Source organism: Equus quagga, chromosome 8 (genome assembly GCF_021613505.1).
Source record: "Equus quagga isolate Etosha38 chromosome 8, UCLA_HA_Equagga_1.0, whole genome shotgun sequence".
Classification (NCBI taxonomy): domain Eukaryota; kingdom Metazoa; phylum Chordata; class Mammalia; order Perissodactyla; family Equidae; genus Equus; species Equus quagga.
In genome coordinates, this window is record NC_060274.1 from 22826009 (window position 1) to 22847955 (window position 21947).

Here is a 21947-nt window from a genome sequence, read left to right on the forward strand (position 1 = left end):
CAGGGCGAATCTTCCTCAGCAAAAAGAAGAAGAAGAAGAAGAAGAATCATACCTATTAAATTCTCTGCAAGCATCATCATTTTTAAAAATCTTGTTGTTTGCCTTTCAGATTCCTGGAAGTTGTGCATGAGTTCCTGTGGGAAGAGTTGGCATCGTGGAAGGCAAAGACAGTTGTTTTTTGATATGAGGATAACAGGTTAATAACTAAAATTTATTATTTTATTCTATTGTTTTTACATTTAACTTGAGAAACAGCTTTGGCCCACTGTGCACCAATATGTAAACCAATGTTGCCATCAAATCTGGGAGGAAACAATGGATATGCCATTTAGAGAGAAAAGTGTTGTGAAGGTTTGGTTTTATTTTGTTTTTCATAATAGACCAGTTTTAATGATAATTTCCTTAATTGAGATAGCCTCATTTAAGCGAATTTCTTTCTGGCAAAGTTTATTTTCATGTAACATTCTACTTAGTAAACCCTAGTTACTTTTGTTGTCTAATGGGAAAACATACCACTAGGAAAACAAAAATCACAATTGTAAAAAAAAAAAAATGCAAAAGTTTTATGACAAAATATTAAAAGTAGCAGGCTATAGTCAAAATAAGTCATAAATACCTTGACTAAATATGTAAACTATACAAATATCTGCCATCATGTCCTTGTTGTAGCCAGCATGGAAGAAATATGGTTCAGTTTTCCATTAGGTTTTAAATATCAAATTAGGTTTTAGTGTATGTCAGATCAGAGGGGGAACATCACAGTATTTTTGCTTTTCTTCAGGAGTTCCCTGAATGGCTTGGCAGGGTTTTATTTAATATACAGGATCCTCCTCATCTTGGTGACTTGCTCATTTTAGGGAGAACTGAGGTTATGGGAATTTTTACTAATAAAAGGAGCATTTATAATGAATTTGGCTCTCAGGAGGTGTCTTTTTTTAATCATCCTGTGGAAATAAGTCTGTATTCAGTTGGCCCCTGGCACTGGTCATGGTTTTTGCTAGATCCTTTTTCCCTCATCCGGTCCTTCTATGTGGTGGTGACTTGTGGGACCTCATTGTTACAGCACTGGTGCTCTGAGATGCTCGTGTATGGCTTAAAATATTTTGTGATTGATCTCTGGCATTTTGAAAGCAAGTACATGGAAATGGCCTCTAGAATTTTGTCCAATAATTAGTATCATTAGACTCATATTTGTTTACAAATGTAATACCACCGAATTCTAAAAAAGGACCCAATAGCCATTTTAATTTTAAAAAAGGTTTTATTATGAAAATGTTGGAAGTAGAGAAGCAGTGTTTTGTCACTAGTCATTTCATACCCTTATTATTTAGGATGTTATTATTTAATGCTCGCTTGACTTTTGCCACCACTCAAGTAATGATTAATTTCCTGAGGTAAACTTTTTTCTACGATAGTGTTTTTCTAAGCAAAAGATCCCGGATTGACAACCCTGGAGACTGTGGGCCTTTATTCGCCTGCAGAGCAGGCCCGCCTTCCTGCCAATCCCACCCAGCTGTTATCCTGAAGGGACCTCTGTGGAGATCCATACGGGAGGCTGTTTCTGGGCCTTTCCTTTCAGGGCCTCTCTGAGGAAATTATTTAACTGGGTGCCAGATTTATTTGAGTGGGCTTGTGAAGGGTGGCTAAAGGAGGAGGCACGCTTTTAGAAAAATGGCAGCTCTTCCAGGTACTATCATTTTCTTTCTCTTGCTCACTTTGCCTCCTCCCATTACCTCTGAAATAGCCTTGCAGAGGGTAGTAAGATCTTTTTCAGCCTTACCCCCTCTGAAAAAATATGTGAGTTGGCTAGACAATGCCTGTCTTTACTGCCTAAAGGACTCCTTTAGGATGGGCTGGAGCGCCATCCATAGGAAACCCAAAAGTCATAGCCGAATGTTGTCCTCATTTCGTAGCACTCGAAGGCATTAGGAAAAATGTGAAATGTGAATGTGAAACTGTGTTTGGAACACCGCTTCTTTGTTGGCAGTGGGTGATTTCGCGTGGGTTTGGTTACCATAAAAAGAAATCTCAGAGAATGAAATGATAAGTGGCTGTTTTCTTTTCGCGTGAGGATTGCTCTGATATTGCACTTTTTTAACCTGTTGGTTGATTGGGAAAACTGGAGATTTACTTTTAACAGACAATTAGAGAAGATGAAAAATGAAATGAATCTACACAATCATAAGAAGTAATATAGCTATAATTAACCACATTACTATAGATCTTTTTAGCTCCAAGTAGATCTGTATTCAGAAAATTAAACTAAAGTTGCAGTGGTACATACAATGGTACATTTGATGGTTTGTAATAATATTACAAGGCCCAAAGAAAGTAATTCCCTATTTATAAGCGTTTTTATACGTTTAAGTAATAAAACACAAGCTCGGGAATTTATGCCATTGTTGGTAGAGTCAGATGGCTAAGTAAAAGTGTCACCTAATAAAAACAGACAAATGTCATTATCAAACCCTGGCTTAAACTGTGAAAGCCTTATGGTTTTTGCAGTCAGTTTCCTTTCCTGTGAGTATAAGCTGAGGAGAGCAGCAAGGAGACTTCTGAACACTCCCAAATCCTGCCTGGTTTAAAGACTCAGAGTGTTGTGCCCAGTAATAGGTCTGTGGTGCACACAGTTTACACGGCAGGATTGTTTCTCTCTCCACGATAAAGCAACTGTAGACAAGAGGTTAATGAAGAATCTGCATAGTAAACTCCCCGAAGGACCCATCACTCATCTTCTCTCCCGTCTTCCTTTCTCTCTGTGCTTCAGAAACTCCAAGAAGGAAAGTGATTTCATGGGTAGCAGTTAGTTGAAGCCTCTCCAAGGATGGTGTTGGGGAGAATACTGTATCCTCAAATAGGTTTAAAATCTAATGTGAAAGGTTCATGTGAAATAAGAAGGATTTCCAGTTCCCTGGGAATATTCTTAGGCCTCTCCTTGAAGTGAAAAGTGCCATGTTGCAGTTCAGGGGGGTGCAGACCAGAAGGATCAGGGTGCTGCTGACAGAAGCTTTTCCTGAACGACCCGGAGGAGGGAGTAAGGGGCCCGTCGAATCTCGGGATAATACGGTGGGACGTCCTAGGCAGGCTTGTCTTAGAAATTGAAAAGGAAGAGATTTTCCTGACAGAAGCTATTTGTATAATTAAGTCAATGTGTTTTGTACTAGAGCAAGTTTTGAATTTTAAACATTTTCTGGATAGTAAATGCTATTGGAATATAGGATAATCCTATGTTAAGATCAGCAAAATTGGTTATTTTTTAAATAAAATAATAGATATGATTTTTCTGATTATCCTCTTTCTCCTAAAATTTAAACCCAACAACAATGAACTAAATGTCCTGAGTAGTTTTTGTTCTGACCATTAAATATCTGCTTTTGAGTTTTATGTAAATCACTTTTTTCTTCTCCTGGTCTATTCCTTAATAGCAAAATATTATTGCCTTTATATGAATTTTGTTTGGTGCATCTCTTTTTTATCATATGTCCTTAGTGAATAAGAATTGTATATGCCTTGTTTAGGGTGTAATGGTTTTAATTTATTACCATACACCATAAAAATTAAATTCATCTGATTTATAAAGCTATTACCTCATTGCTAGATGAAAACATTATATTTTATTTAATTATTAAATATATTATTCCAGTCCTGTTTTTTTGAGGGAATGAGGAACATTGTCCGTGAGCTAACATATGTTGCCAGTCTTCCTCTTTTTTGCTGGAGGAAGATTGTTCCTGACTCACATCTGTGCCAATCTTTGTCTCTTTTGTATGTGGGATGCCACCACAGCATGGCTTGATGAGTGGTGTATTGGTTGCATCCGGGATCCGAAACTGTGAACCCTGGGCCTCCAAAGCAGAGTGCACGAACTTAACCACTGCGCCACCGGGCTGGCCCCATCCAGTATGTGCTTACTTAATTTGAGGTCTGTGTTTTAAGAAATATTACATATTCTGTGTAATCCAACAAATGGGAAGTGACCATAGGCCTAATTTTTACTTGCAAGGTTTTTACTTTCCTTGAAAGTAAGGCTTTTTAAAGAACAAAGTAAAACAGTTGTTTGTAATTCATCACGTTCTCACAAGGTGCTGTCCTTATTCATACTTTAATATTTAATACTTTAATACAGATTTTTAACATTTTTTAAATTATGGATTTCTTTGATTCCTAGGAAATGGCCATTTTCTGTGCTACAACCGTGTAAAACTCATATATTCTCCCAAGGCCGTGAAAAATTCAAGCATTGGAAATGTTGAAATCAAGTGAAAATATTTAGGAAAATGTATTATTGAAGATGTGTTATTTTAAGTTGTGATAAAACTTGAGACAGTGGAGCTGAGGATAAGGGGTGCAGGGGGGAGGTGAGCCCCTTTAGAACTGAAGGTCAGCCAAAGCTGGATTTGACTCTTGTTCCGACATGCAGCCTCCCTGAGCATCATCCTCGACTGTGGAACAGGTGTGTAACACCTGTGGCATCAGGCCGTCTCGGCGCTGTCCGCCAGCATAGCTCTAGCAGCACACGCAGGCCGCGCAGCGCACAGCAGCTGCCACCGCCCTCATCTCCAGCAGTGGACCTGCAGCTGCACGTCAGTATCCTGAAAAAATATTAACTATGAAAGGGGACCTAGAAATTTCTCAGTTCAAACTCCGACTCCCAATGGAGGAAAGAGACAAAAGTTTCTGTCTTGAATTGGAAATACACTACACTTGCATTCTAGAGGATGTTATTTCTTCTCAAAGTCGGACAGAGGTTGTGTCCACATGAACTTGAAATATGTAGTTAATTAAACAGAAAATTCAGCCAGTTTGGCTTAGATGGTGCTAATTCTTCTTGTGAGCATGGTCGCTGGAGCGGACGGAAGTACATTTGCATTAAAGTATGATAGAGCCGTCACTTTTCTTTCAGTGACTTTTTGCTGCCTTACCTGTAGAGGGATGCATAGGGAAACCACTGTGGGGGGAAAATTCAAATCAATGGTAAAACCTTTTACCCACCCCAAAGTTAGCATGCTTGTTGTTTAGTTTTTATGATAACTGTATTACAAAATGCAGTGCTTCCTGGCTATTAGCAGAGGGAACTTTTGATTACAGATATCTTGCTACAGGTATTTGGGGCTACTGATGTCTCACCCCAAAGACTTATTGTTCCTGTGGAATTTCCATATTTTTTCCCCTTTCTAAATGCACTGTCTAAATCACAGTGGCATTCTATGTTAGGGAGCAAATTAGACATGGCAGTAAGACCAGTACTTGAGTTTTGGTTTGGGAAATTACAGTACATTTGCATAGTGGAATCTCTTTTATTAACCAATATTTTAGTAAAAAGGTGAACATGTTCATCTTAAGAAAAATAAACAAAAATTAAAAGTCACTAAAAGTCATAAGGTGGAAAATTGAAATCCTTCCCACCCCTTCCTCTGACTCCGTGGTTCCACTTCTGCAATTTAAGTACTGTTAAAAAACTGTTTCGGGGGCCGGCCTGGTTGCCTAGTGGTTAAATTCTCGTGCTCCGCTCAGGTGGCCCGGGTTTACTGGTTCGGATCCCGAGTGCAGACCTAGCACCACTCATCAAGGCAGGCTGTGGCAGGCATCCCACATATAAAGTGGAGGAAGATGGGCACGGATGCTAGCTCAGGGCCAGTCTTCCTCAGCAAAAAGAAGAGGATTGGCGGCAGATGTTAGCTCACGGCTAATCTTCCTCAAAAAAAAAGCTGTCTGGGAGCCAGGCCTGATGGCCTAGTGGTCAAAGTTCAGCACTCTCACGGCTTTGGTGGCCCGGGTTTGTTTCCCGGGTGTGGACCCACATCACCCGTCTGTCGGTTGCCGTGCTGTGGCCGCTCTCATAGAAGAACTAGAAGGACCTACAACTAGGATATACAACCATGCAGTGGGGCTCTGGGGAGGAAGAAAAAGCTGTTTGGCATCCTTGCAGAAATTTTCTGTTTTTATTGCCTGTTTCTCTTTTATGCAAATGGAGTTATAAAATACATCCTAGGGTGAAATAAGCTTTTTTTTTACGTTCAATGTAATCTCCTGGTTGAGTTTTTATATCAGTACTTCTGGCTGTACTTCACGTTTGTAAATAACTGATTTTTATGATTTATAAACCATAATTTATTTAAGCAAACCTTGTCCACCTACCTTTGTGCGCTTGCGCAGGTACGTCTGTTAGGGATAAATTTCCAGCAATAGAATTTCTGGGCCAAAGGGAATACGCGTCTTACTTTGGTAAGCACTGCCACATTGCCTATCCAGGGGACATCTAAGCTCTCATCCTAGTCAATACAGTTGAGCGTGAAGTTCTCAGAATCCTCTGGTACTGTCTCAGCCATTCGCTGTGGAAACTGAGTATCCACTTCAAATCTAATAGTTTCTAAGTTGTCAAGTTTTCCTGAGCCGTTCACAGTGATCTGGAGGACTCCTTTCTTTGCTGTGGTGTAAATTCCCTAAAAAGGAAATTTATTCTTTTACGTGTTCAAACCCATAGGTTCAATTTAAGAAAACCACTATTCTCAACTTTTTAATATCTAAGGAATTAGAACCAGACTAATTGTGACCAAAAAACTAAGATATTTTGATACAATCATCTTATATCTTGGAAAATATTACTCTAAAGTTTTTATAGTTTTTTCTCTTTATTTTGGACATGTGTCAGTATAAGGTTTACTGCTTCCTATAGTGTCTGCTAAAGCAGTTTCTTGCTGTTTTTTTAAGGACACGTAGCATTGTGAGCTTTATATATAATGAACTTTAAATTGACATTTGTATACAGCAATATGATTTGATGGAACAATTTTTCCTCACTGCATTTATTTTCTACCCAGGAAGCGTCAAGACAATCATCCCCATGAGAACTCTAAACCATTCAGGTAATCATTACATTTTTAAACTGTCCCAAAAGTATGTTTTGTTTTCCATATTATGAAGGTTTTATAATTGTTTTATTTAGATGCACTTTCCTACCTTTTTCAGAGTTCAGTGACAATCTTTGATCCCTATAGCCTTAGTTTACCTCTGCTAATAACTGCTTTTAAGCTATAAAATATATCTATATTTTATGTTAATATAAATATAGATATATGTAAAAGATGCTGCTGCTTTATTTTATTTTATATTTTAGTGAGGAAGATTAGCCCTGAGCTAACATATGTTGCTAATCTTCCTCTTTCTGCTTGAGGAGGATGGTCGCTGAGCTCACATCTGGGCCAGTCTTGCTCTGGTTCGTATGTGGGACCCCATCCCAGCATGGCTTGATGAGCGGTGCTAGGTCCATGCCCACATCCAAACCTGCGAACCCTGGGCCGCAGAAATGGAGCGTGCCAACTCAACCACTATGCCACCGGGCCAGCTCTCTGACATCTTATATAGCTAAATAACATATATATATATGTAGACACTGATATTAACTCTATACTGATGTTGTATATATATCTATTTTTATCTTATATATTTATTAATATATATTTATAGTAATCTATATAAAGAAATATATAGTACACTTCAGCATGTAAGTCATAAAACTTGGTTAAAAATAGCTCTATTTATTTATTTATTGGAGGAAGATTAGCCCTGAGCTAACATCTGCCACCAATCCTCCTCTTTTTGCTGAGGAAGACTGGCCCTGAGCTAACATCTGTGCCCATCTTCCTCTGCTTTCTATGTGGGATGCCTACCACAGCATGGCTTGACAGGCAGTGCATAGGTCCACACCCAGGATCCGAACTAGCAAACCCTAGGCCGCCGAAGCAGAGCGTGCAAACTTAATGGCTGTGCCACCAGGCAGGCCCCTCTAAGTTTATTTTAATGAAGCCTTTTAAAAATCGTAGATTTTATAAATCGTATCTATCAAAAGTTTTCCTTTAAATACTTTTTTGATCAAAATTTAGGAGTATGTAAAAAGGTAACCAAAATCAAGCATTGAAGAGCTTTCTTCTTGTGGCTTAATGCTAAGTTTGAAGTTAATATCCTTTAATTGTGGACTTAATGTGACAGCTATAAAAAGGACCCTTGAAGTAAACATTGTTTTCAGTGTGTGCGGTTCCAGGCTGGTTATTGAGGGTTGGTTCTGGTTTCTTTCTTGCTCGTTAACTGTTATGACAATCTCCGTGTTTCCTTTTCTTTCAGATCATTTTATCTTAATGAAACTGGCAAGTGAACTTTGCTCTAGTTGATGGGCAAAATTTCTCCTGGACTCTTCATCATCCCAATTTCATCCTAGTTGAAAATATTCAAATGCCATAAGAAATCTTTAGAGATTTGCACTTAGCTTCTGGGTAGACATTTCTACAATGGAGAGAACTGTGTTATAGCCCTGGTCCAAGGACATTGTCATCTAATACCAGTAGACTACAGGGTGGGTGTGGAAGGTTGCAAAGAGCAGGAGCACTCAGCAAGTTTGCAGATGCCCTGGAACATGGAAGCAAGCACGCTTTGAAAAGTACGGCTTTGGAGACACTCCATGAGTCTGCACAGCTTTCAAGAGAACTAGCACTTAAGACCTTGTGTAACAAAATGGACACGGGGGACACAGCTCTGGGACAAAAAGCTACCTCAAGGTCTGGAGAAACTGATAAAGCACCAGGTAGATGGAGACAGGAACAATCAGCTGTTATTAAGATGAGCAGTTTTGGCAGTCAAGAAGGACAGCGGCAACCACCAGTAGATCCTGAGCAGATCGCAAACACAGCTTCAGCACAAATCTTTGGTTCTGGGAAACTGGCCTCACCTAGTGAAGTGGCACAGCAAGTCACAGAGAAGCAACACCCACCGCACCGTCCGAGTCCTTACCCATGCCAACATTCACTCTCTTTCCCTCAGCCCTCATTGCCGCAGGGGCTCATGCACAGCAACAAGCCACATCAGAGCCTCGAAGGCCCTCCATGGCTTTTCCCTGGCCCTTTGCCATCTGTTGCCTCTGAGGACTTATTTCCTTTTCCTCTACATGGCCATAGTGGTGGTTATCCTAGAAAAAAGATTTCAAGTCTGAACCCTGCTTATAGTCAATTCTCCCAGAAAAGTATCGAACAGTCAGAAGATGCTCACAAGAAAGAGCACAAACCCAAGAAGCCTGGCAAGTACATTTGCCCTTACTGCAGCAGGGCGTGTGCCAAACCAAGCGTACTGAAAAAACACATCAGGTCCCATACTGGGGAGCGGCCATATCCATGTATACCTTGTGGTTTCTCTTTCAAGACAAAGAGCAATTTGTACAAGCACAGGAAGTCACATGCCCATGCAATTAAGGCAGGATTAGTCCCTTTCACAGAGTCAGCTGTATCTAAATTGGATCTAGAGGCTGGTTTTATTGATGTAGAAGCAGAAATACACTCAGACGGTGAACAGAGTACAGACACAGATGAGGAGAGTTCTTTATTTGTTGAGGCTTCTGACAAAATGAGTCCTGGCCCACCAATCCCGCTGGATCTCGCTGGCAGAGGTGGCTATCATGGGTCGTTGGAAGAATCACTGGGAGGTCCAATGAAGGTGCCGATTTTGATTATTCCCAAAAGTGGGATTCCTTTACCTAACGAAAGCTCTCAGTATATTGGCTCTGATATGCTCCCAAATCCGTCTTTAAATACTAAGGCTGATGACTCTCACACGGTTAAACAGAAACTTGCACTAAGACTGTCAGAGAAGAAAGGACAAGATTCTGAGCCATCTCTAAACCTTCTGAGCCCGCACAGTAAGGGAAGCACTGACTCTGGTTACTTCTCCCGCTCAGAAAGTGCAGAGCAGCAGATAAGCCCACCCAACACCAACGCGAAGTCTTATGAAGAGATCATCTTCGGGAAATACTGTCGACTTAGTCCCAGAAATACACTCAGTGTTACAACCGCAAGTCAGGAGCGTGCCACCATGGGCAGGAAGGGCATGCTGGAATCATTACCTCACGTAAACACCAGGTTAGACGTCAAGATGTTTGAAGATCCTGTTTCACAGCTGATCCCAAGCAAGGGCGAAATCGACCCCAGTCAAACAAGCATGCTGAAATCTGCAAAGTTCAACAGTGAGTCCAGACAATCCCAGGCTATTCCATCATCTATCAGGAGTGAAGGAAAACTTTATCCTGCAAATTTCCAAGGCAGCACCCCAGTTCTCTTAGAAGCTCCTGTAGACTCTTCACCCCTTATTAGAAGCAACTCCATGCCAACTTCTTCAGCAACTAATCTAAGTATTCCTCCTTCTTTGAGAGGAAGTCACTCTTTCGATGAAAGGATGACTGGTTCGGATGATGTGTTCTATCCAGGGACTGTGGGAATACCCCCTCAGCGCATGTTAAGGAGACAGGCTGCATTTGAGCTGCCTTCAGTCCAGGAGGGGCACGTGGAAGCAGAACACCATGGAAGGATGTCAAAGAGTGTCACAGGTTCATCCTTGAAGGAAAAGAAATTGATTCCTGGGGACAGGGTTGGGTATGACTATGATGTCTGCCGGAAACCCTACAAGAAATGGGAAGATTCTGAAACACCAAAGCAAAGCTACAGGGACATTTCCTGCTTAAGCTCCTTAAAACACAGCGGAGAGTATTTCATGGATCCCTCGGTGCCACTGCAGGGAGTGCCAACCATGTTTGGAACTACCTGTGAAACTAGAAAACGCAGGAAAGAGAAGAGTGTAGGAGATGAGGAGGACACCCCCATGATCTGCAGCAGTGTTGTAAGCACACCCGTGGGCATAACCGCTTCAGATTATGACCCCAAATTGCAGATGCAAGAAGGTGTAAGAAGCGGGTTCACCGTGGCTGGACAGGAGAACCCTTCTCACGGTCACTCTGAGCGCTTTGACCCAGCTCGACCCCAACTGCAATCTGGAAGTCCATCTCTTGGGTCAGAGGAGTCGCCCTCGGCCGCTGATTCAGACAAGATGTCAGACGTAGGGGGCAGGAAACCTCCTGGAAATGTGATTTCTGTGATTCAGCACACAAACTCACTGAGCCGACCCAATTCGTTTGAGAGGTCTGAGTCCGCTGAACTGGTGGCTAGTGCGCAGGAGAAGGCCTCCTCGCCTTCTGAGACCTGTGACAGTGAGATTTCAGAGGCCCCGGTGAGTCCCGAGTGGGCCCCGCCCGGGGAGGGCGCAGAAAGCGGAGGGAAGCCGTCCCCGGCTCAGCAGGCCTGCCACGCGCAGCCCAGGCTGGTCCGCCAGCACAACATCCAGGTTCCCGAGATCCGAGTGACCGAGGAGCCTGATAAACCGGAGAAGGAGAAGGAAGCCCAGAGCAAAGAGCCAGAAAGGCCTGCGGAGGAGTTTCAGTGGCCCCAGAGAAGCGAGACCCTGTCCCAGCTCCCTGCTGAGAAGCTGCCCCCCAAAAAGAAGCGTCTGCGCCTTGCCGACATGGAGCACTCCTCCGGGGAGTCCAGCTTTGAATCCACGGGCACGGGCCTCTCTCGCAGCCCCAGTCAGGAAAGCAACTTGTCCCACAGCTCCAGTTTCTCAGTGTCCTTTGAAAGAGAAGAAACCATCAAGCTGGCTGCGCTTCCGAAGCAGGATGAGTTTGGGAAGCATTCAGAGTTTTTGACTGTCCCCGCTGGCTCCTACTCATTGTCTGTCCCGGGCCACCACCACCAAAAGGAGATGCGGCGCTGCTCATCCGAACAGATGCCTTGTCCTCACCCAACTGAAGTCCCGGAAATTCGGAGCAAATCGTTCGACTATGGGAACCTGTCCCACGCTCCGGCGGCAGGGGCGCCGGCCTCCGCGTTGTCGCCGTCGCGGGAGAGGAAGAAGTGCTTTCTCGTGCGGCAGGCCTCGTTCAGCGGCTCTCCCGAGATCGCTCAGGCCGAGGCCAGTGCAGATCCGGGCGTGAAGCAGGAGCAGATGGAGCAGCTGCATGCCGGCCTCAGGCCCGCGTGGCACCACGCCCCGGCCTCCGTGCTGCCTCCTCTCCAGGCGGAGGACCCGGGGAAGCAGGTTGTGGGTCCTTGTGCCCAGCTGAGCTCAGGGCCGCTGCACTTGGCCCAACAACCGATCATGCACATGGACAGTCAGGAGTCTCTGAGGAATCCTTTGATACAACCAACCTCCTACATGGCAAGCAAGCACTTATCTGAGCAGCCACATTTATTTCCACATCAAGAGACTATTCCATTTTCTCCAATCCAGAATGCCTTGTTTCAGTTTCAATATCCTACGGTCTGTATGGTTCATTTACCAGCTCAGCAGCCTCCCTGGTGGCAGGCACACTTCCCACACCCGCTGGTGCAGCACCCTCCGAAGAGCTATGGCAAGCCTTCTTTCCAGGCGGAGATCCATCCTAGCTACCCCTTAGAGCATGTTGCAGAGCACACTGGAAAGAAACCCGCTGATTACGCACACGCGAAAGAGCAGACTTACCCGTATTATTCAGGAACTTCAGGGCTACACTCAAATAACCTTCTTCCAAAGTTTCCATCGGACCAGAGCACCAAGTCCTCCAATGCTCCCTCCGAGCAGGTTCTTCAAGAAGATTTTGCCTCGGCCAACACTGGGCCTTTACAGTCCTTACCAGGAACGGTGGTCCCTGTCAGGATCCAGACCCACGTCCCGTCCTATGGGAGTGTCATGTACACTAGCATCTCTCAGATCCTTGGGCAGAACAGTCCTGCAATTGTCATATGCAAAGTCGACGAGAATATGACCCAAAGAACACTGGTCACCAACGCGGCCATGCAAGGGATAGGCTTTAACATCGCCCAGGTGCTGGGGCAGCACGCAGGCTTGGAAAAGTACCCCCTTTGGAAAGTCCCTCAGACCCTGCCCCTTGGCTTGGAATCCTCAATCCCCTTGTGTTTACCTTCCACCTCCGACAGCGCTGCCACCCTAGGGGGCAGCAAGCGCATGCTTTCTCCAGCCAGCAGCTTAGAACTCTTCATGGAGACGAAGCAGCAGAAAAGGGTCAAAGAAGAAAAGATGTATGGACAGATTGTGGAGGAGCTCAGTGCTGTGGAGTTGACCAACTCAGACGTCAGAAAGGGTCTCTCCCGGCCCCAGAAACCCCAGCTGGTTCGACAAGGCTGTGCCTCTGAACCGAAGGATGGCTCGCAGTCGGGGTCGTCTTCCTTCTCCTCACTGTCCCCCTCCTCATCACAAGACCATCCGTCTACCAGTGTGCCCTTGAGGGAGCCGTTCCCGCCCAGCTCCAGGGCACCCTCTCTGGGGCAGAAGTCCAGCGGGCCTTCTGAAAGCAAAGAGTCCTCAGATGAATTAGATATTGATGAGGCAGCTTCTGATGTCAGCATGAGCCCCCAGAGCTCCTCACTGCCGCCGGGAGACAGTCAGCTCGAGGAGAAAGGAAAAGGCCAGAAGCTGCCTGTTGGCATGGTTGTCCACATGGCCTCTGGCCCAAGTGGGAAAGTGGCAAACTCAACTCTTCTTTTCACGGATGTGGCAGATTTCCAGCAGATTCTTCAGTTCCCCAGTCTGCGGACAACTACTACTGTGAGTTGGTGCTTTTTGAATTATACAAAACCCAATTACGTGCAACAGGCCACCTTCAAATCCTCGGTTTATGCTTCATGGTGCATTAGTTCCTGTAACCCAAACCCGTCAGGATTGAACACCAAGACCACTCTGGCTCTTCTGAGGTCCAAGCAAAAAATCACCGCAGAAATTTATACTCTGGCTGCTATGCACAGGCCTGGAACCGGCAAGCTCACGTCGTCAAGCGCTTGGAAGCAGTATGCTCAGGTAAAGGATGTTGTTTCTGAAAACATTCTGTGTTGTGGACTTGACTCCTGAGCAGAATACATAGTGAAGGGCATTTGGTCTAAACGATACAGGTAAAGCAAGGTCAGAGTTGGGGGAGTCCTCTGCAGCACTGGCCCCTGGGTGAGAGAAGCCGCTGACCCTGAACTTAGTTCTGAGGGTCTCAGGAAAGTCGTAAACACAAAGTAGCTCCTTCACCAGATGCCATGAAATTCTCCCGCAGGTCTCATTCCTCCGGGCTCTTCTGTTTTCTGACCTGTGTCAGTGACCCAGCAGATCCACTTTTCCTTTCATGGGAGGGCCTCAGGAAATTGTGAAATGGGACGTAGGACAGGGAGTGGATGCTGAAAGGAAGGATCAGGAAGGAGACGTGCAGGGTGTCAGGACTGGACTTTGCAAACTTCAGAGGGTTTGTTCCCACAGACAATACTTTTTACTAAAGTTTATTTTCTGTATATCTCTCTAAAATCCCATTTTTCCAAATGATTAGCTAGTTTATCCCTACGTGAACAATTAATGCCTTACACATAAGGTTTTAAAAATATTAATAATGGGCACTTTGGAATTTATGCTAGATTATTAAAGAAGCAAATGGAGGATTTAAAAGTATATTTTACTTATTTCAGTTACCATTTCTCCTCAGTATTTTGAGAATAATTCCTAAATTAATAGAGATTGCTTTAATTGAAGGTTTTTATTAGTGCTGCACAGTGCTAGTGGAGTTTGTTTTTTTTAAACTAAATGTTGAATTTATTCTGTAGAAACTGTCATTCTGTTCTGATTTTATCCCTCTTGTCCTTGGTTTTATGTAACCAGCCCCTGGCCGTTGAGCAGGAATTTAGGCTGATTTTCAGAGATCGCAGGAGAGGGGCCATGCGGGCTTCCTCTGTGTCGTAGAGAAAGCACATGGACTGATTCTCTCTTTGTGTCCCACAGATGAAACCGGATGCAGCCTTTTTATTTGGCAGCCAACTCGAAAGGAAACTAGTGGGAAATATCTTAAAGGAACGAGGGAAAGGAGAGATTCATGGAGATAAGGATATTGGATCCAAACAAACGGAACCAATCCGAATTAAAATCTTTGAAGGAGGGTAAGGTGACATACGTGCAAATGTACACCATTCAGTCATAAGTCAGAGGAGATGGTCCCACTTGTCTGCATGGAAGCAAGAGTATCTACTCTGGTTGGAAGCGTAAAGCAAATTCCTTTTCTATTCATGTGTCTGAAGTCTGGCTGGTAATAGATAGTGAGTTCATGTTCTTGCTTTCATGACTTGTCTTTTAGTCAAAATGTCTCTGTTCTGTATGGTTCGAGCCTCTGCCTTAAATTTTCACGCCTCTAATTTAGTATGAAGTTGACTAAATTGGTGGACTCTTGATGTTGTCTAAATTTGTTCATTCTTTAGTATTATTTTTATGGGTATTTGTTGTGTTATTGATGGACGTATTTTTATTCTGTGCTTACAAAATTGCAAGCACACACACTGCACACTCATGTGTAATCCTAGGAACTAGTTAATTTATTTGTTTATTTTAGTGCTTTTATTATTACCTGAACTTCAGGCTCCATTGGGATGTCACCAGTTCCATCAGTCCTCTGTCTGTGCCAGGATCTGAGCTAGGGTACCACATTGCATTTAGTTGTCTTATTTCCCCAAACTCCTCTGGTCTGTGACAGTTTCTCTGTCTTTAGGAATTTCTTTTTAAATATTGAATTCTGAGCTGTAGAAACTCAAGTAAGAAGGTTCAAAGACTTTGTCATCTAGACAGTTAAGAAAAATTACACATACCATGTAATGTCTAGTTTTAGATTTCGATAGAAATGTATCGTCAGTCCAGTCACATGGGAGAAAAGGCCCAGACTTTTAAAATTTTTAAGTTAAAAAATTTTAAAGCCACTAACCATATTTGGGGGATTACGATGTAACTAGCCTTATCTCTGCAACAGATCTATAATTTACATATTTCCATGAGCATGAATTTATTCCAATTATATTTTGAGGACAAAATGTTATCTTCTTCACTATAAAATGTTGAATGTTTCGTGATATGAAATGCTGCTTTCTCACATGGATTTACCAGTTTGGAGATGGATTATTGAAGTTGGTCCCCTTTTCGGTTTGGGCTTCTTTGATGGATGCCTAGGATTTCCACCACTAAAACCACAGTTGTATGTAGTTATGAAGCTTGTCTCAGTATTTTTTGACATTCCGCGTTTTTTAACACCAACAAGAGAAATAGAGATTTTAGCTTTCCTCAGATACTGAGAGGTCCCTGTGACCGAATCAACCCACTATTCCGCAGTCTTCTTCATCAGTGCGCTTGTACTAGATTAGTGAGACCGTCACAGGTCCTGTATGCTTTGGGGAGCACATCTCCAGTAACGAGGGACACACGTGAAAAAGCATATGTGAACGTTTTGATGATCCAACCGGATTGTGCCCTCGTTTCATTTCTTCCTCCTTTCCTTGTGCCATGTATGGGCTCATCCCAATCACTTCCTAAGCTGGGACCCATCTTCTGCCTGGTGAGGAGTTCATTCCAACCAGTGCATCACCACCTCTTATTTTGGTGACTACAAAGTTATAATTTAAAAAAAAGTATGACTGACCAAAACTTGAAATATATGTGTTCCTTATATTATCTAATTCATAGATTAGTAATTTAATTAAACATATCTTTTAATTATTTTTTCAAAATCTGTTAATTCTCGTGTCAAGTAGATTCATGGGTCTGCAGAACTGTTGAATGGTAAATATTTTATTTGTACAGATTTTTCTAATATACAGTTATATTTTGTACATAATTTTATTATCTTTTCATTCTGGAAGCAAGTTAATCAACTAAGATATTAAAAATAAAGTGATATTATTTGAAGAGAAAATACATTCCCCATCAACTATGACGATGGGCTCCAGTAAGCTTAAAGTATACTTCCCTGAAGAAAACTAGCTTTCTATAAAATTGTTTGTTTTATTCTTTATTCCTTAGGGAATTTCATCTGGTTAGGGGCAGAAAATAGTGAAATTAAATGGTGGAAGATATTTCACATCTTTAAGTTCTTTTCTACTTTATTATGAAAGACAATGTGAGATAAAAGTATGAAGTTCAAAATAATTTTGAAGAAAAAGTTGATGTTGGAAATTCCTTATAAGAGGGGAAAGATTTAAAAGAGCAAAGCATACAACATTGACAATTCATATTTTTGATACCACTTAATTCTCACCTGGTCTGGTACTGACCAAAAAGTAGATAATGTTAAGATTAAATAGCATCCATAGGAGTGTTAGTATTTAAATATGTGGATGGATTTTCTCTCTTAAAAGTCCTTCAGAGAATTGGACGAATGAAGTTGAATTTGCTTTCATTCCTCATGATGGATTTGCTTGGACAAAGTAAAGAAGTTTGCAATGCTCTTAGAATGTAAAAAAACTCTAAATCTACTGCCTTTAAGTCAATCCACAGTGAATTAGGGTGTTTTGTATGTCAGTTTACCTTCTGAAGTTATAAAAAGAATCCCTTGAAAGGAATATCTTTTCAAGAATGACGTTTGACCATAATTCTAGCCTAGCTATGATTTAAGAGATGATGATATTCACTGAATTATTCAATAGAATGCTACTTTTGCTCTGTGCTAGATCACGTTTCATTGTATTCTAAACAAAATGTGATGGTTGAGCCCTGGGTAAATTTCTTCCATTGGTTATCACAGTGAATACCTAAGACCTTGTTCATCTGGTTTGATTAAACTGCATGACCTCAGACATCTTTTCCAATCGCTCTATTAAATCCTTCTGGAAACAAATGCAAATTTGATTGAAAAGTAGAATCTCTAGTTTTCCTTATGTAACAGTACCTTCCAGAAGCTATTTGAAATTTAGACTCCACTTTCAAACAGATTCATGGTCCTTGGGAATAGCAGATCACATCTGGAGACATCTGTAGACAACAGTTGGTGAGCTCAGCTCAGTCTGTGCAAGCTAGAAATTTCTGAAGCACTCTTGTGCCAGGTTTGTAAAAATAGAGTAGAAACTTGCAAGGAAGAATTATATTATCAGTTATATTTATTTTAGCAAACGTAGAGGGGTATGTGTGTTGTGCGTGCACATCTTAGATGATGTAATGTTAGCAACTGATGTATGCATGATGATTTTAATATGTTGGTGTAACTTTTTGGATGTTTCTTGGTTGGAAGCTATCCTGGAATCCAGAAGTAGTAAGACACAGCTCTGCAACTCTTTGAGGCTTATGTAAGCCCATTTGAATGTCTCTACTGAATCCATGTACATATTTACACTTAATAGAAGAGCCAATTCCATTTTGAACTCCATGTAGAAAAAATTACATTTTGTTTACAATGCCACATTTGTTTTCCAGTTCTTTCAGGCATTGACTGCATAAATTTCGTAGGCTTCAGAGGGTTAAATCTGAATGATTGTTTGTAAAAGACCTCATAAAAATTTGCCATGAAAATGATTAGCTTTTGGTTTGATACATAACGTACTAGTGTTTGAAAACACACTGGCTTCCCCTTTTTTAAACAGGTATAAGTCAAATGAAGATTATGTTTATGTCAGAGGACGTGGACGTGGAAAGTACATTTGTGAAGAATGTGGGATTCGCTGTAAGAAGCCGAGCATGCTCAAAAAGCATATTCGCACTCATACTGATGTCCGGCCTTATGTATGCAAGTTGTGTAACTTTGCCTTCAAAACGAAAGGTACAGGTCTGATTATTTTTTTAATAGGAAAAACACTTTTTTTTATGGCTACTTTGAATTCTGAATACCATTTTATAACTAACTTTCGTTGACAATCAGATGGTTTTGTTTGTGAAAATATGACCCGACAAAATGTATTTTCTCCCTTGTGTAAGGGATCAAAGGATGCACATGAGACAGTGAGGCTCCCTTTATGACTTAAGTAAGAGCAATAGACTTCGGTCCAGGCCAATTGTCTCCAAAGGAAATGGCTAAGAACTGCCTGCAAAGCTATTACTTCATGTTGGAAATGTTATGTGGTCTAGATAATCTTTGCACCAGTGTTGAAATACTGCAGGGAGACAATCCATGCAGTGACATTAGAACAGCAAGGCAGCTGCTGGGAAGAAAACATGTGCCCGTGGTCAGTTTCAAGATCATAAATAATGTAGGAATCCACAGACTCCCAGGTGGGCCCTCCATCCACAGTTGCATTAATTATGCATAGAAATTTGATAGCTTGTGTTCTGTGTATTTATCAGCACAGAGACAATTTCTTACTCTCAGGCCACAACTGATAATCTCATAAAACTAAGACTTGCCTTGAAATGATATTCTGTCTCCGTCGCCCCCCCAAAAATCTGTTTTTAACGGGTATATTTATATGAAAATATTTTACACAAGGAGGTTGCTTTGATTATATTTCTATCTGAAATCATTAAAATGTTCATAAACCCAGAGTTCTCAGAATGCAAACAGTAGTCAGTTAGGGGTGGTTGGACTTTTGTAGAAGTCTGTGTTACTGCTTACTGTAGAAATACTAACGGCTCCTTAGACACTGCTTCACTAACCTCACATCATTTTCCTAGGTTTTCACTTTAAATTTGCATACCAATTCATCTGCTCCACTAACTATCAAGAAAAATAAACATCAAATAAAATAATCTTTGGTAGAGAAATGTGTGCCTATTTTTCTCTTGTTGCCTAAATCCTAAATTGTCTTTATTGGTTTGTCAGAAGTATAAATGTGTAGCCTTTCAATATATTTGCTTCTTCTTTATTAAAAAAGTATCTATATTACAAGTATACTTCGTTTGAAGCCAGTAAAAGGGTAAGGGACTGTTTATTTGCATTTCAAAAGAGAGAAACATAAGGTCCTTTAAATACCGTGCACTTCTGCACAATCCTTTTACATAGAACGTCACCGAGAGACTCCCTGGGAAATAAGAAAATATAAACTGGTTTTAGGAAATACTGCAAATCCGCCAGCAGTTACAACTAAGACAGCTTCACTGGGCATGTGAGTTGGGTACATGGATAGCTGTGTGAAACATTGGGTGAAGAAATGTCACTTTGCTTGATCTTTTTTTTTTAATCAAATTAAATTTGGCTCTGAACTATTGTACTGGAGTTTCAGCAGGAAAGAATTTATTCTTGGTCATTATTGGAGTTTCCTTGTCAGCCTTCGGGAATGTGCAAATGTCTCGGAATCTTAAAATGAGCAAACTCCTGTGGGTTCTCACTTCCAGCCGAAGTGCCAGTTGTCCGCTGGGTCGCTCGAGGGCAGATGGAGCGCTCTGGTAGGGCCCTGGCTCCTCCAGGCCTGTGCTACTCTTCCAGGTGCCCCCCACTCTCCTTCCTGGAATCCTTCAGAAGTTCAAGACTTCAATAAACCAAAACCAGGACGGGGGGTTATTGTAGAGCCATGCTTGTAACTGCAAACCTCTCCTGAAGATGAGAGCCCAAAGCCTGCCCACCTGCTTGAAACAGATGGAGAGAAAAATATAGAAGAAACACATAGTAAGACCAAAATAAATGATCCTGACACGACATCCACACCCATCCACATAGGCAGATTACCTGCACCCTTGCAGAAGCAGATGATTTCCATTAATTTATGGATAAATTAACTTACAGATTTTAGAATTCTTGATGATCTGTCTACAGAAGTGTTTGAGATCTTTAGAAAAATTGTAGATATAATTTTTTGATAAAGAGGAGCGGTAGGGGCCTGGAAATATTTCTGGGTTTGGAGTTATCAACATAGCACATAAAGTTCATAGGTATATAAGCAATAAGCAAAATGTTAAGTAAAAGATAAGGTAATATAAGTAAAAAAAATAAACTACAGTGTCTCAGTTTAGAATTGTGGTTCATATGTTACATTAATAGTAAGCTAAACACCTCCTGTACGGGGCACAGACTGTTTCAACAGGCTAAGAGATTCCTCCTAGATTCCATGAGCCTAGTCTTAAAAGTAAAGCGTTTGCTGATACTTTGCTAAAGCAGCATCAAAGGACATAGATAATAATATGGCCCTTACAACTGACTTAGTTCCTGGATCTCTTTTGCAAGTTATATATATGACATGGAATAATATATATATATAGTTTCATAGATCCTAAGTCAAAGGTGATTGGATCAGTATTTCCAAAATTTCTCACATTCCATATAGTAATTCTATAACCCTACAGAATCACACACATAAGTATGTATACATATAATTGTATATATCTGTATCACCACTGTAATACATATTTGACACAAAAACCTTTCCTTTTTCTTAGAACGAGAGTTTCCATATAAATAAAAAGGGAATATTGCCACTCCAGAACTTTAGAAACTGCTGTCATAAAGTTTGCTAACATATGCCAGGCAGATAGATGCTGAATACTGAGAATAATGCTCCCTGTAAGTAGTTAGTCATGTTTTGTCCCGATCTTTGAGTTCATTTACAGGATTGGCCCTAACATTAGTTTTCGTATTTTCTTCTTCTGACTAGTGAGGCTCCTGTGGGTTTAATCTATATCTGATCAATGCCAGAAGGTCTGGGGTCCAGTAGGTGTTTTGATGACAGTATTTCATTCTGAAGTTTCTCCAAAATGGGATCCAGCTTGTGTTGTCCTGTTTATATGGAGTCCTAGGAGGCTGGCCCACTGGGGCTGAAAATATTAGATCCCTTCCCAGCCAGGAAAGCTAGAGATTCCCAGTTGTGCTTGGAGCCTACTCTTGCAGAGATGTGGCCATAGTCTTCTATAGTCTTCTGAAATGAAGAAAACCTGAGATTGGGCCAAAGCTCTCAGGGGTTGATATCTTCAGAAACCAGATTGTTCCTCTTAAGTTTGAGGCAAGGGGTGGTGGGTAGAAACAAATCTATGTTATCAACTTAGTTCATTTCACCTTGGATTTTGGAGCAATCATCCCATTTTGGTAACCAATTAATTTCTCTTTTTTTGGCTGTGTTTTCTAGGAAACCTAACGAAGCATATGAAATCTAAAGCACACATGAAGAAATGCCTGGAGTTGGGAGTCTCCATGACATCAGTGGATGACACAGAAGCTGAGGAAGCAGGTATCTCATCATTTAGTTGACTGACCTCTTCATTATGCATGCTGGAGCTTTGTGGCTGAGGTGGTGAAATAACTTTAGATGTTTTTTAGAAACTGATGATATTTCATTTTATTAAATAGTAAATATAACAAAGGAGTCTGACACATTGAATTACTCAACAGCTACAAAGAAATAAATGCATTTCATTTCTGACTAAGGGGGAGGAAAAGGGCT

General features: G+C 41.6%; 1 protein-coding gene across 7 annotated transcripts in view; it reads left to right on the forward strand.

The window, feature by feature from the left end:
* The window catches only part of HIVEP2 (HIVEP zinc finger 2), a 183016-nt gene that overhangs the window by 151934 nt on the left and 9135 nt on the right, over positions 1-21947 (forward strand). For 5 of the 7 annotated variants that reach the window (XM_046669002.1, XM_046669005.1, XM_046669004.1 and 2 more), the window contains 6 exons: positions 110-196; positions 6822-6866; positions 8122-13665; positions 14620-14774; positions 18228-18403; positions 21633-21734. In XM_046669002.1, the coding sequence (XP_046524958.1) occupies positions 8509-13665; positions 14620-14774; positions 18228-18403; positions 21633-21734 (5590 nt within the window). In that variant the 5' untranslated portion in view covers positions 110-196; positions 6822-6866; positions 8122-8508. Of the gene's footprint in view, positions 1-109; positions 197-3827; positions 3923-4332; positions 4584-6821; positions 6867-8121; positions 13666-14619; positions 14775-18227; positions 18404-21632; positions 21735-21947 lie in introns of those variants that run through there. The other 2 variants (XM_046669007.1, XM_046669008.1) reach the window with 2 other exon arrangements.